This window comes from Caretta caretta, chromosome 3 (genome assembly GCF_965140235.1).
Source record: "Caretta caretta isolate rCarCar2 chromosome 3, rCarCar1.hap1, whole genome shotgun sequence".
Lineage (NCBI taxonomy): Eukaryota > Metazoa > Chordata > Testudines > Cheloniidae > Caretta > Caretta caretta.
The window spans coordinates 8,815,032-8,831,216 of NC_134208.1; the positions used below are offsets into that span (position 1 = coordinate 8,815,032).

Consider the following 16,185-nt stretch of genomic DNA (forward strand, 5'->3'; position numbering starts at 1 on the left):
CACCAGGCAACATGAGGGTGAATTTTGTTCTAGTTGAGAGAACTTGCATCACATCACATTTCCATAAACTGGCATATTTCCATACTTTCATGTAATCAGATACAACAAACATGCTACATGCTCTTCCAACATCACCATTCACAAGTGTGAACATGGGGCAAATTATCTGAATCATTAGAGCCATTGGATCACAATGTGAAGTGCGCCACGAGGCAACCTTTTATTGAACAATGATTAAGCTCAGTGAGCTGCTGCCTCACCTTTCTGTTAGCATTAAGGCTTGAAGCTGGGATCTGCAGAGTGACCTGATACTCCGTGCTCTTGTCCAATTCCTCTGAGATGAAACTGGCTTCTCTCACACACAAATTAGCTTTAACAATTTGCTCTCTCAGCTTCCTCAGGCTGTGGTTCAACATTTCTTCTCTTTTAAAGGGGGGGAAAGAAAAAGAGGACAACCAATAAATTGTTTTAGTGAGGAAACTTCTAACTAGACTTGTAGAAGAACACACAGGACCGTGAGGCTGATCACTGCCAGGTAGGGAGGGCATTCATAGGAATCAATATCCAAAGTAACTGATTTTAAAATAGAAAGATTAGCTAAATGCCAACTTGGTCTTTTTGAAAAAAGAAATTTGAAATTTTTAAGAATTTAGTAAAAACAACAAGGATTCCTTGTAGCACCTTAGAGACTAACAAATTTATTTGAACATAAGCTTTCGTGGGCTCTGAAACCTATGAATTCATTGAATACAAAAGTTGCCAGGCTGCCAAGTCCAAAGACCCAAAGACCTCCCCCTTATCCATAGAACAGGCAGCACCTGTGTGAGCTATTCCGCACCTTTCCCACCCCAGAAGTGGAAGAACTGCATTAAGATGAAAGGATAATTCAGTCTCCATGATCCAGTCAATATTTGTTCTCCGAGAAGAGTGTATCAATTAGTGCCTACTGTGATACGGAGACCTCTTCACAGGGATCTATGCTGACACCAAATTCCTTCTACACAAGCCACCAAATTATTATGAGATGGTCACAACTGATCTGGGCTGGATTTGAACCTGTGATCTAGAGATGAAATGCTCCAGCCTTCATTTCAATACTTATTTTTTCAAAAAATGTTTCTTTGGCAGTTTAAGTTAACAGTGGATTATTAGGTTTTTTTTGTGTGTGTGTGTGTGTGTTTTATTACTATTACTGGAGGACTGTGTCCAGCTTTGGGCCCCACACTACAAGAAGGATGTGGATAAATTGGAGAGAGTCCAGCGAAGGGCAACAAAAATGATTAGGGGTCTGGAACACATGAGTTATGAGGAGAGGCTGAGGGAGCTGGGATTGTTTAGCCTGCAGAAGAGAAGAATGAGGGGGGATTTGATAGCTGCTTTCAACTACCTGAAAGGGGGTTCCAAAGAGGATGGCTCTAGACTGTTCTCAATGGTAGCAGATGACAGGACGAGGAGTAATGGTCTCAAGCTGCAGTGGGGGAGGTTTAGATTGGATATTAGGAAAAACTTTTTCACTAAGAGGGTGGTGAAACACTGGAATGCGTTACCTAGGGAGGTGGTAGAATCTCCTTCCTTAGAGGTTTTTAAGGTCAGGCTTGACAAAGCCCTGGCTGGGATGATTTAACTGGGAATTGGTCCTGCTTCGAGCAGGGGGTTGGACTAGATGACCTTCTGGGGTCCCTTCCAACCCTTATATTCTATGATTCTATTACTTCTGCCTAACCCTCTGCTTTAGGCAAAGCATCACTTTCACCATAAGGCTGCTGTTACTGCCAGAAACACTGTCAGTGATTCTGTTATGACAGGAGGCAGAAGTCCTGAGCACCTTCACTGGGATTTTCTAAGAAGCGGAAGGAGGATCCCTCTCATGGACCCAAATGAATTACTCCACTAGAGCCAGCGACCAACTCCCACAGTCTTGTAGGGACCGTGGGACAATCCTCCCTTCATTTAGTGCTATTCTATTCCCCATCCTAGGACTGCTCAGGTCATATAGATGAACATGAGTGGAAGAAATGCAGTGGCTATAAGAGTAGGTTTGCAGCCTCTGAAAGAAGGTGTTGCTTCCATGGGGGACAATCTTTGGATACTGTTGTTATAGCAGGGATGGTCAAACCATGGCTCGTTAGCTGCATGCAGCTCTTTTACAGTTAAAGTGCAGCTTGCAGAGCTCTCCATGTCCCTCTTCCCCAATCTCCATCTACCAGCCTGGGTGGGAGGGGCTCAGAGCTTCTGCCCTGTGCTGGGGAAACGGGGGTGGAGGGGTGTGGGGCTTCAGCCCTGCGGGAGGTTCCTGCCAGAACTTGGGACTTCAACCCCACAGGAAGTGCCTGTCGGGGCTCGGGACTTCAGCTGCAAAGCCCCAAGCCCTGGCAGGTGCTCTCCACAGAGCTGAAGCCCCAAGCCCCTGCTCCCTGCACAGCAGAAGCCCCGAGCCTGGGCAGGCACCTCCCGCAGAGCGGAAGCCCCGGTACCCACCTCCCCTGAGGGACAGAAGCCCCTAGCCCCACCGCAGGGTTGAAGCTGAGCCCCAGCAGGCATGACCCCGGGACTCAAGCCCCAGCAGGTGTGCCCGGCTCTCAAATTTCTGAAGATTATCCTATGCGGCTCGGAGAATCAGTCCACCCCTGTGCTATAGTTTATAGAGGAGTCCATAAACTTCCCCCAATCTCCTATTCTTCACTTCAAATTAAAATGGATGAGCCATTTGAGAATACACTGTAGATAGTATTCCTGAATGACTAGATAAGGTGACAAAATAGTTCTTTTCCACCTTTATTTTCTAGGACTTGTTAGAACAAAATGCATGGTCTGATAATCTTTACACTGACATTTCCTCTTGGCTGATGGCATCCCCACAACATTGTTGCTTCTCTGCAGGGCTCTTCTTGGGAGCCAAGGACATGCGTTGTAGTCAAATGCATCTTAAATCTATAAGAGACTTTGCTGGCATTAGAAGACTGCAAGGCTGATCACCACTGCTTGAGAAATGCTGTATATTCTCATCACCCACCTCTCTTCCGCCCACTGGCGTAAGCGCTGCTGAGCACTGGGCGAGTGGGAGGAGAACCTGTCCATGCTGCGGAAGTGTTGTTTCTCTGGAGACAACCGCCTTCGCAACTGCTCTAGTTCGTGCTCGTACATTAGCCGCTGCCGCTCCAGTGCGGATTGCTTCTCCTCTTCGTACTGCTGTTCCACGCTCTGCAAGATTGACTGCATCGGGTCTAAACCGGTGTTGAAAATAAAGAAGCTAGTATTGAAGTATTTGGACACTCACTGAGTGCAGAGCTATTAGAGGGAAGCACTGATCCAGTGAACAGGGCACAGAGTTTGGGACTAAGGGGACCTGGATTGTATTCCATGAGTTTATCTCATGATCTTGAACAAGTTACCACTTTTCTATGGCTCAGTCCTCATCTATAAAATAGGGATACTGCTAGTTTTCTGCCTTTGTAAAGCCCTCAGATCAATGGATGAAGTGTACTCTAAAGATTAAAAATAACTAGAAGAGATGAACTATTACATTTTGTCAAAGTATACAAAACCAATTGTTATTTTGTTCTATAGTTTAGCATTAGAAATCAGAGAGGGATAGGTAGGTGACCTAATGGAAGTTAGAGATGGACAAGGTCAGGTTGAATCAATTCCCCTCACCTTTGCAAAGTGGGACACCTTTGGCAGCTATATAAGGCTACTGAAACCAAAAAACTTGACTTCAGAGTCAGTTGCAGGATCAGAGAGTACAAAGCTCTGCCCAAACACCTCAATGCTAGACCATGATATCCCCAATGTTCTAGTTCTGGGTCTCGCCTGAACAGAAACTGTGAGTTCTAACAAGTTTTGTAGGGTTTTTTTCCCTTCAAGGGTAAAGTGACTAAGAGAAGAAAGTGTATTCAGTAGGAAGCTAGAAAGGAAAATGATTCCTGGGTTACAAGGTACTCAGGATGTAATCCTATTCCCTGCTTGTATTCTTAATATATCTGCTGCCTCTTACCATTGCCACTGAGTGCCTTCATGATAACTTCCATTTGGGCATATTCATAGCTGAAGTTCATTTCACTGGATACTTCACTGGAATTGTCTCCATCTATATCTAGCTGCTCGACACTGTTGCTGCACCCCAGAGAGTTGTCTTGCTCTTCATCCTCCTGCTCTACTTTCTTTTTCTTTTTTGGCAAACTCAATCTTTAAAAAAAAGAAAAGAAAAAGCAATGTCTAACAAACAAACAATCTTTATCCCCTGCCTCTGTAATAAAACTTGCTTTTAGAGGATTCTTAAAATGAAGGCAAGTCCCCACAACCCACAGATTTTCCTTTTAAAATATTGTGTGGATGAAGGTGGTGCCCTCCTCAGTAGAGTCAAAATAAAGGTTTCAGAGCATCCTAACCGGGACCACTATATCAGACTGGAAGTATAACTGCCCTTCTCTCCTCTCCTTCAGATACAGCTATTTATACCAGATGGACACCTATCTATTCATAGATTCTAAAGCCAAAAGCGACCATTGTTATCCTCTAGACCTGGGGTTCCCAAACTTGGTTAGCGGCTTGTTCAGGGTAAGCCCCTGGTGGGCTGCGAGATGCTTCGTTTACCTGAGCCTCCACAGGGACGGCCGCTTGCAGTTCCCAGTGGCCGCGGTTCGGCGTTCCTGGCCAATGGGGGCTATGGCAAGCGGTGGCCCGGTCCACGCCGCTTCTGCAGCTCCCATTGGCCGGGAATGGTGAACTGGATGCTCAGGTAAACAAAGTGTCTTGTGGCCCGCCAGGGGCTTACCCCAAACAAGCCGCGAACCACTTTTGGGAACCCCTGCTCTAGACTAACCTTCTGTAGAACACAGGCCAGAGAATTTTCCCATAACAATTCTGAGAGCATACCTTTTAAAAAAAAATCCATGTTACACCTTTCTCTGCTAGATTGTTGAGTCCATTATTAAATATTTGTTCCCTATGTAAATACTTACAGACTGTAATCAAGTCACTCCTTAACCCTGTCTTTCTTAGCTAAATAGACTGAGCTCCTTGAGTCTATAACTATATAAGGCATGTTTTCTAATCCTTTAATTATTCTCATGGCTCTTCTCTGAACCCTTTCCAATTTATCAACACCCTTCTTGAAGTGTGGGCACCAGAACTGGACACAGTATTCCAACAGCAGTTACACCAGTGCATATACAGAAGTAATATAATCTCTCTACTCCTGCTCTAGATTTCCTTATTTATGTATCCAGGATCACATTAGCTCTTTTGGCCACAGTGTCATACTGGGAGTCTGTATTCATCTGATAATCCACTGATTATCTATGCCCCTAGGCACCTCTGACAGTATTTAACAATACAGATATAATTTACAACTCCATGAATTTCATCAACCCTCCCACGCATTAATCAACAAACTGCCTGGTGACATTGAAGTTATTCCCCTCTTCTTCCTCCTTCACAAGCCTCCCTCTTTCCAAAAGGGAAGGAGAATAATTAGGTTTTATAGCATGCCCTAGAGGTCAAAAGATTTGGGCGATTTCAGACCAAGGGTGGAAAGCGAGTTACAAAGATGAGAGGCCCTTCCCAGAGAACACTTGCCAGCAGTCATCACTTTTCTTTTTTTAAACAGAGGGAACTCCATTCTGAGGGTCTCCAATAATCAGAACTGTAGCAGTATGCCAGGGAGCATGGTGGTCTTTCGGGTAGGTAAGTCCCATGTCACTTAGGAAATTATAAATCAATCACTTTAAACTCCATTCCAGAAACCAAGAGGCAGACACTGCAGATAAGCGTAATATGCTCACGATGAGACATACTGTTTACCAAGGATGCTTCAGAATTCCACACCAACATCAGCTTTCAGAAAAATGTGAACTGTAGCCCCAAATACAGTGCACTGTAGTAATCTAATCTGGAGGTGACAAAGGTGTTAATGATGGTAGTATAGTCCACAACAAAATGGGCCACAACCCCCTAGAAATACATAAATTAAAATCATCCTCAGCACATTACAACCAAGCCAAGACTGTGCACAGAAGCTATGACAATGGGCATTCAAAAACATCCTCTAGCCAGCATTGCCTCTACAAACCCATAGAACGGGCAGCATATGATCCATCTGCATCTTGAGAGCTCGGGTAGAGGCCCAAAATTATTCTTTGTGCTAAAAGCTAAAGCAAAACTGGCTCAAGGTCATAACTGGATTAAGGCCTTCTATACCTGAAGAAGTGGTTGTTTCCCCACAGTATTCTGTCTCCATGGTGTAGCTGCGTAGGACCCACAACAGCAGAACCATTTACAAATGTTCTGTGAGGAGAAGAAGAAGAAAAACTAATACAAATACATCCAGATAGGTTCTGTTTTTTAGAATAGTTTGTTTCATTCTCTCAATTAGTTTGGGGGAGGAAAGCAGGTTTGAGGATTACAAATTAATAAGCAAGCATGTGTCCTGTAACTTGGCACTGGTTCACCAATTTCTGAACGGATTTAAACTCTCATTTAAGCTCCATAATATTTAGTATTTTTTAAACACAAACTGTACTTGAAGAGCATTATTGAAAACAAATCTATTGGGCCTAAAAAAAGTGTATGGCTTTGAATATAGCCCATTGGAAGGAAACACAGCTATTTTTACTTTGTTTAGAAATACAGGGAGAATAAATGTACACCATGTAAAGAAAAAGTTGGAGATCTTGGCTATATGCATGGTTTACTGGAGACATCATCAACTCCAGTTTTATGGTTCATACTGGTAAAAACTATACTTTTATACTGTTTATTTTTAAAATAGACCAAGCTCCTAGGCCTGCACATACAGAACCTCGATAAAGTACAGGAATTTCATGCCCATTATGTGTTCATCACCACATTATATGGAACATTAAGCTTCTGTTAGAAACCCCAAACGTGCATGGAATTTTGTGGTTTGTTGGAATGTAGCATTTACTTTCCAAGTACCATTACTTAATCGGATAACATAGCACAGTGGTCCCCAACCTTTCTGTGGGAATAGCACATTCCTATTCCCAACAGACTGTGGCGGGCGCCAAACACTCTGCCGCCGAAATGCCACCGAGAAGTGGCAGCGGAAAGAAGCCTCGCCGCCGAAATGCCGCTGAGAAATGGCAAAGCTTCTCAGCGGCATTTCGGCAGCGCGGTGTCCGGCGGGCACACATAATTGCCCCGGCGGGCGCCATTGCCCCCTGACATAACATATGAACAGTTTTGATAGAAGATTAGTTCATATCTTGACACTCATAGCTAAATTTAGACATGTGCAAATAAATTAGCACGTGTTTGCTGAAACTATAATTTACTTCTGTATCATCATTAAGAAAAAAGACACACGTACCCCAGATATTCTGTTTGAAATCTAATCCAAGAAGACCCAGAACTGGAAGAGCAAGGATGCTATATATTAGGAATGAGATGCACTGACAGAGCTGTTCAGGGGGAACACAGCAAGCTCATTATTAAAATCTAAACAGAAGCCAAGTAGCATTTTATCTTGAGATGAAGTGAAGAAGCTTATTTAGAAATCATCTTCAGGCACCATTCACCCTAATGTATTTGCTAAAATTAAAGGTATGGGGCTGACTTTACAATATTTTGTAACATTACCGAGTATTTTTCTGAGGTGTTAGCATAACCTGTCCTTCTGAGGGTATTTCTATCACACAGTGTTCAGGAAGAATTCCCATTCCACATAACTGGATATCTTGGGAGTCATCTGACCCTATTAACGTGTGCTCCTGTGGAAGAATCAAATTCAGATGTTAGTAACAGGTAGCAGACATTTCCTTCTGATTACTCTACAGTGAGTGCACACCTTGCACCCTTACCTCCTACCCTTTGGAATGCCTACTCCCTTAATTACTGAAGTTTTGAAAGCTACTTATAGTAATCTTTAAAAAAGGGGAAGGAGACATTAGGACTAGAAGCAATCAGAGAAATGAAACTGAACTGATTTATAAGTGACATTTGTAATAATAAATTTTAGATTGAACTAGACCTTCACGGCAAAGAGTGAAAAAGGCCCACACTTCGGAATCCTTTAGCAATTGAGAAGTGCTATGCTGAGCTACATCTACACTACACACCAGCAGCAGCGTGTAGCATACGTGTAGCCACATGCTGCAGTGGAAAGCAAGCTGCATCCACACTACAGTGTGTAACTACATGTGCCCGGGAAAGGCTCTGGCAGTGGAAAGCCAGACAGGAATGGCTCACTCTTTCCCTGCTGCCGCCACCCCCCTCCCCCGCCAGAGCTTTTTCCTGTTGCAGGGAAAGGCTCCAGGAACAGGGATCTGGGAGAACCCTGCCCCGCTGCCAGAGTCTTCCCCTACTTACATAAATATCCCCACCCTTCAGGTGTTCCTTTACTTGCCTAAGCCATGCCTCGCCAGCTACAACGTTATTTATGTCCTTGCTAGGGTAGCTACAGGGGTGTGTACTCTCACTGCATGCTTCTTTTGGCAGCACTTAGATGTACCTTCAATGTAAAGAAGTGACAGTAGCAGTGGTAAGAGGCTAACAAGGGACTACTAGTTAAGAACAGATACTGGTAGCATAACAGACCACTTACAATGTGCCGCAAGTTGTATGTGGCACTAGTCGACATGTAGAATACCCAGAACAATTGGGCACAGCCTCTCTTTACACCTAGAATAGAGCTCTCCACCAACCAAAGGGAGCTCTAGACAGTGCTGCCCAGCTCTTGCAGAGCTCAGATGTTTCAGCACAAAAGAGGCTGAAGATGACTGCCAGACTGACAAAAGGGAGCTGGCTCTGAGATTCGGTGGATCCACACTCTGATCATCTTCAGGAAAAGCTGCAAAAACCTTCCTCTTTGAAAAAGCCTTTTCTCCACAACAATGACACAAAACTGAAACCCCATTCTACTCAGAAATCCAAAATCACCCAAAAAGAAAGTCTGAAACAAATCAATCCGAAATTAAAAAAAAAAAAAAAAATCTAAAAAATAACTTTTCACCCCAAAGTGGGAGTCGTCGAGCAGGACATAGCAGCTAAATTTGATTTTTAGTGACTATAAACAGTAGTGAGAAGCAAACCACAACTCTAAGATAGATAGTTCTGGTTCTATCTGAAAGGGAATTCCAAGAACATTGAGTATTATTTTTACTAGTTTCCCCATCCTACACCACATAACAATGAGTGCATTTTGCACATGGACTGAGATCATCCTTCTGAATGTGCTTTGTCATTAATGTATTCTTGTTATGTATTCACATTAAGCAACAAAGAAATCACCACAGTCTCAATAGCTGTCAGAGTTGAGGCTGACTTAGCAGTATGAATCAGAATCCAGACACCTACATACAAGATGCCTGGAAATGCTTTGACTCCTCTCCAAAAATCCTGAATCAGCTCTTTTGTTGTTTATTAATGGTTATAAGGGGCAGTGATGAATAAGGGTTTTTTCTTTTGTTTTAATTCTTTGGGTAGCGGTTTGCTCTGTGATATACAATGACTGATCTAAAAAGAAGACAACATACATCTCCTAAGAGAGGCAGCATAAAACCACTTTTAGCCCAAATGCTAATCATGTGGCTGCCCCAAGACAAATTACTCCACTTCAGTGGGAGGGAAATCATTAACAACCAACAATGTGAGAACTTTGGCACTTGAACTTAACATTAAATTGCTGCTCTACTCTGAAAAGTGACTTAAAACTGCAGCATAGATTCCATTTGCCACTCTGCCTCCAGACCAAACCTGCTCAATTTACAAACTAGTCCAGACTTAAGCTGGGTTCGTTCTTTTGCACCCAACACCAATAATATGGAATTCTACCATCAGAAGTTGCACTTCACCAGAATAGATGAGCTGGAATAGAACCCAGCCCTCTCCCCAGAGCCATATTGATTCTGCAGTGGTAACAGAAGTAAAAAACTAATTTTAGAAGTCAGTAGATATAACTGTGAACATACATGGAGAAGCAAACTGATTTAGTAAGATGCCCCAAGTTTTGCATAATCACTTTTCTGAGTAAAGCTACATAACAAGAGCTGTAAAGGCCAGACAACTGCTTGCAAAAGGGAAAATTTCTAAGGATACAAAATGCTACTATGACACATTTACACTGCTTTCTGGTTCTCTGTAACAGTAAAGATGACCTGCAATTTAAAAAAAGCTGTATTTGGGCCATTTTTGCTAACCACTGGACACTAAACAATGCCTCTGTAGTCTGTTTCTCATAAGGAACTCTCTACTCATATGCATTTCCACAGGGTTAAATTATCCACTTAAACATGTTGAAACAAAGTGTTATTTCACCTTTAAGTAGTAGACCAGAAGTTCATTGAGAGCAGGATCTGCATTCAAATTAACAAGGAAGCACTTGTTATCCCCAACTTTGATTCCAGAAGACTGAAGAGATATGCCAAGACTTTCCAGTTGTTTCTGCCGCTCCTGTAAGAGAAACCGCCAAAATATTAATGTTTAAGATGTATAAGAAACAGATATATTACAGTACACATTACTACCTGCTAAGAAATCAAACCAATTTTCGACGTCTCCGTCTCAAGGAATATTTCCAAAATACCTCTGAACAACATACTAATCCACAGAGGTCTCCCTGCCAACACTACAGAAAGAGGGATTCTAGATGGACACCTCCTGAAGGTCGAAACAGCAGACTGGACTTCTACATAGAGTGCTTCCGCCGACGTGCACGGGCTGAAATTGTGGAAAAGCAGCATCACTTGCCCCATAACCTCAGCCATGCGGAACGCAATGCCATCCACAGCCTCAGAAACAACTCTGACATCATAATCAAAAAGGCTGACAAAGGAGGTGCTGTTGTCATCATGAATAGGTCGGAATATGAACAAGAGGCTGCTCGGCAGCTCTCCAACACGAGTTTCTACAAGCCATTACCCTATGATCCCACTGAGAGTTACCAAAAGCAACTACAGCATTTGCTCAAGAAACTTCCTGAAAAAGCACAAGATCAAATCCGCACAGACACACCCCTGGAACCCCGACCTGGGATATTCTATCTACTACCCAAGATCCATAAACCTGGAAATCCTGGGCGCCCCATCATCTCAGGCATTGGCACCCTGACAGCAGGATCGTCTGGCTATGTAGACTCCCTCCTCAGGCCCTACGCTACCAGCACTCCCAGCTACCTTCGAGACACCACTGACTTCCTGAGGAAACTTCAATCCATCGGTGATCTTCCTGATAACACCATCCTGGCTACTATGGATGTAGAAGCCCTCTACACCAACATTCCACACAAAGATGGACTACAAGCCGTCAAGAACACTATCCCCGATAATGTCACGGCTAACCTGGTGGCTGAACTTTGTGACTTTGTCCTCACCCATAACTATTTCACATTTGGGGACAATGTATACCTTCAGATCAGCGGCACTGCTATGGGTACCTGCATGGCCCCACAGTATGCCAACATTTTTATGGCTGATTTAGAACAACGCTTCCTCAGCTCTCGTCCCCTAAAGCCCCTACTCTACTTGCGCTATATTGATGACATCTTCATCATCTGGACCCATGGAAAAGAAGCCCTTGAGGAATTCCACCATGATTTCAACAATTTCCATCCCACCACCAACCTCAGCCTGGTCCAGTCCACACAAGAGATCCACTTCCTGGACACTACAGTGCTAATAAACAATGACCACATAAACACCACCCTATACCGGAAACCTACTGACCGCTATTTCTACCTGCATGCCTCCAGCTTTCACCCTGACCACACCACACGATCCATCGTCTACAGCCAAGCTCTGCGATACAACCGCATTTGCTCCAACCCCTCAGACAGAGACAAACACCTACAAGATCTCTGTCAAGCTTTCTTACAACTACAATACCCACCTGCAGAAGTAAAGAAACAGATTGATAGAGCCAGAAGAGTTCCCAGAAGTTACCTACTACAGGACAGGCCTAACAAAGAAAATAACAGAACGCCACTAGCCGTCACCTTCAGCCCCCAACTAAAACCCCTCCAACGCATTATTAAGGATCTACAACCTATCCTAAAGGATGACCCAACACTCTCACAAGTCTTGGGAGACAGGCCAGTCCTTGCCTACAGACAGCCCCGCAACCTGAAGCAAATACTCACCAACAACCACACAACAGAACCACTAACCCAGGAACTTATCCTTGCAACAAAGCCCGTTGCCAATTGTGCCCACATATCTATTCAGGGGACACCATCACAGGGCCTAATAACATCAGCCACACTATCAGAGGCTCGTTCACCTGCACATCCACCAATGTGATATATGCCATCATGTGCCAGCAATGCCCCTCTGCCATGTAAATTGGTCAAACTGGACAGTCTCTACGTAAAAGAATAAATGGACACAAATCAGATGTCAAGAATTATAACATTCATAAACCAGTCAGAGAACACTTCAATCTCTCTGGTCACGCAATCACAGACATGAAGGTCGCTATCTTAAAACAAAAAAACTTCAAATCCAGACTCCAGCAAGAAACTGCTGAATTGGAATTCATTTGCAAATTGGATACTATTAATTTAGGCTTAAATAGAGACTGGGAGTGGCTAAGTCATTATGCAAGGTAGCCTGTTTCCTCTTGTTTTTTCCTACCCCCCCCCCCAGATGTTCTGGTTTAACTTGGATTGAAACTTGGAGAGTGGTCAGTTTAGATGAGCTATTACCAGCAGGAGAGTGAGTTTGTGTGTGTATGGGGGTGGGGGGGATGTGAGAAAACCTGGATCTATGCAGGAAATAGCCCGACTTGATTATGTAAAGAGTTGTCACTTTGGATGGGCTAGCACCAGCAGGAGAGTGAATTTGTGTGGGGGGGTGGAGGGTGAGAAAACCTGGATTTGTGCTGGAAATGGCCCACCTGTTGATCACTTTAGATAAGCTATTACCAGCAGGACAGTGGGGTGGGAGGAGGTATTGTTTCATATTCTCTGTGTGTATATAAAGTCTGCTGCAGTTTCCACGGTATACATCTGATGAAGTGAGCTGTAGCTCACGAAAGCTCATGCTCAAATAAATTGGTTAGTCTCTAAGGTGCCACAAGTACTCCTTTTTTTTTTGCGAATACAGACTAACATGGCTGTTCCTCTGAAACCCATAATAAGCAGCAACTTATTGAATTAAAGGCATCCAGGGCCTTCTGATGGGCCTCTTGCCAGTGCATGTTGGAACCCTATAGTCTCAGAGGGTTATATCTTGCTAGCGAAAGACAAGTATAGTTGTGAGGATCACATTGTAGATCTGCATGGGCTTCACTATAGCCTCCTTGAAATAATGAAACAGCAACACAAAGCCACCTCTATAGCCTTTTGTTTCCCATTCTTAGCTAGGAGGCAACAAATTCAGCCAAATCTTTGCCAAGTCAAACTGTTCATCTTTGTCCCATAGAAACTGAACACCAAAAAATTTGAAATTCTATTTAAATAATGCAGGAAAGATTTCCTGCTAAACAACAGTAGCATTTAACAGGTTTCAGAGTAGCAGCCGTGTTAGTCTGTATCCGTAAAAGGAAAAGGAGTTCTTGTGGCACCTTAGAGACTAACAAATTTATTAGAGCATAAGCTTTTGTGAGCTACAGCTCATGAAGTGAGCTGTAGCTCACGAAAGCTTATGCTCTAATGAATTTGTTAGTCTCTAAGGTGCCACAAGAACTCCTTTTCCTTTTAGTAGCATTTAAGATGGCATATTATTCTCATCAACTGACTTCTTAAGAGTTCAACAACGAACCATAGAATCATAGAATATCTGAGTTGGAAGGGACCTCAGGAGATCATCTTGTCCAACCCCCTGCTCAAAGCAGGACCAATCCTCAATTTTTGCCCCAGATCCCTAAATGGCCCCCTCAAGGATTGAACTCACAACCCTGGGTTTAGCAGGCCAATGCTCAAACCACTGAGCTATCCCTCCCCCCCAACCAGTACTTTATTAAAAGTACTGGTTTATTAAACCCCCCCAACCAGTTTATTAAAACCAGTACTTTATTAAAAGCGTACATCTTTTACAGGGAAATGTTAAATGTTTTTTTCCCAGTATTCCACTCTTCACCCAAACATTTTTGACTTTGTAGTGGACAGATATCTTTCTATCTTACCATCCTTTCCTAACAGAATGACCACAGTTTGGTTAATAATACCACCTAGCTCAGAAATTAAACAGAGCTACACTGAAAAGTGCAGTGGAAAGTCTCAAAAACTAAATGTAAAGCTTTTCAGCAGAACAAACTGATGCTCGGGTGAGGGTCCATCATCTACTAAAGCTAGGATTCCAAAGGAGAGAATTCATGCAATTCCCCAGGGTTGTCTCACAATGCTCATAAGAACGTAAGCACGGCCATACTGGATCAGACCAAAGATCCATCCAGCCCAGTATCCTGTCTTCCAACAATGGCCAATGCCAGGTGCCCTAGAGGGAATGAACAGAACAGGTAATGATCAAGTGATCTATCCCGTCACCCATTCCCAGCTTCTGGCAAACAGAGGCTAGGGACACCATCCCTGCCCATCCTGGCTAATAGCCACTGATGGACCTATCCTCCATGAACTTATCTAGTTCTTTTTAGAACCCTGTTATAGTCTTGCCTCATGTGAACAAAAGAAGTAATCCCCCTGCCTTTTTTTTTTTTTTTTAAACAGTGGGAAAATTGAGAAACAAAATGGTTAAGCGACTTGCACAAGAAGTCCACGGCAGAACCATGATTAAAATCGCTATTTCACTCAGTTCCAGTCCATAAACTCAAGGCTGTTGTTTTCTATAACCTATTGGTAGACACAGGACCCATAGGCCAAAGAAAGAGTTGATTCCTGGTCTGAATCACGAGAGATTTTCTATAAAAAAAAAAAAAAAAAAGTACAAGAGACAGAGTTTCTGTATTATGCAAAAAATTTAAGTGCATAGGCCCAGGGAAAAAAATTAAACTAAAAGCTTCAGCAGTATACCAAACAGCAATCATAGAATCATAGGATCAGAAGGGACCTCATGAAGTCATCTAGTCTAGTCCCCAGCTCTCAAGGCTGGATGAAGTATTATCTAGACCATCTCTGTCAGGTGTTTGTCTAACCTGCCCTTAAAAACTTCTAATGACTGAGATTCCACAACCTCCCTAGGCAATTTATTCCAGTGTTTAACTACCCTGACAGTTCAGAAGTTTTTCCTAATGTCCAGTCTAAACCTCTCTTGTTGCAATTTAAGCCCGCTGCTTTTTATCCGTTCCTCAGGGGTTAAGGAGGACCATTTTTCTCCCTCCTTGGAACAACCTTTTATGTACTTGAAAACTGTCATGTCCCCTCTCAGTCTTCTCTTCTCCAGACTAAACAACCCCAATTTTTTCAATCTTCCCTCATAGGTCATGTTTGCTAGACCTTTAATCATTTTTGTTGCTCTTCTCTGGACTTTCTCCAATTTGTCCACATCTTTCCTGAAATGTGGCACCCAGAACTGGACACAATACTCCAGCTGAGGTCTAATCAGTGCAGAAGAATTACTTCTTGTGTCTTGCTTACAACACTCCTGCTAATACATCCCAGAATGTGTGTTTTTTTGCATCAGTGTTACACGGTTGACTCATATTTAGCTTATGATCCACTATGAGCCCCAGATCCCTTTCCACAATATTCCTTCCTAGGCAGTCATTTCCCATTTTGTAGGTGTGCAACTGATTGTTCCTTCTTAAGTAGAGTACTTTGCATTTGTCCTTGTTAAATTTCATCCTATTTACTTCAGACCATTTCTCCAGATCATTTTGAATATTAATCCTATTCTCCAAAGCACTTGTAACCCCTCCCAGCTTAGTATCGTCCGCAAACTTCATACGTGTAGTTTCTGTGCTATTTTCTAAATCATTGATGAAGGTATTGAACAGAACTGGATCCAGAACTGATCCCTGAAGGACCCCACTTGATATGCCCTTCCATCTTGATTGTGAACCACTGATAACTACTCTCTGGGAATAGTTTTCCAACTAGTTATGCACCCACCTTGTAGTAGCTCCATCTAGGTTGCATTTACCTAGTTTGTTTATGAGAAGGTCATGTGAGACAATATCAAAAGCCTTACTGAAGTCAAGATATATCACATCTACCGCTTCCCCGCTATCAACAAAGCTTGTTACCCTGTCAAGGAAAGATATGTTGGTTTGACACAATTTGTTCTTGACAAATCCATGCTGACTGTTACTTATCACCTTATTATCTTCTAGGTG

At 43.1% G+C, this 16,185-nt stretch overlaps 1 protein-coding gene across 3 annotated transcripts in view; it reads right to left on the bottom strand.

The window, feature by feature from the left end:
* Positions 1-16,185, bottom strand: part of KIF13B (kinesin family member 13B) — a 213,975-nt gene that overhangs the window by 81,836 nt on the left and 115,954 nt on the right. For all 3 annotated transcript variants that reach the window (XM_048845803.2, XM_048845802.2, XM_075126334.1), the window contains 6 exons: positions 10,276-10,410; positions 7,600-7,730; positions 6,199-6,285; positions 3,995-4,185; positions 3,014-3,224; positions 261-423 (listed from right to left, as the gene is read on the bottom strand). In XM_048845803.2, the coding sequence (XP_048701760.1) occupies positions 261-423; positions 3,014-3,224; positions 3,995-4,185; positions 6,199-6,285; positions 7,600-7,730; positions 10,276-10,410 (918 nt within the window). The remainder of the gene's footprint in view (positions 1-260; positions 424-3,013; positions 3,225-3,994; positions 4,186-6,198; positions 6,286-7,599; positions 7,731-10,275; positions 10,411-16,185) is intronic.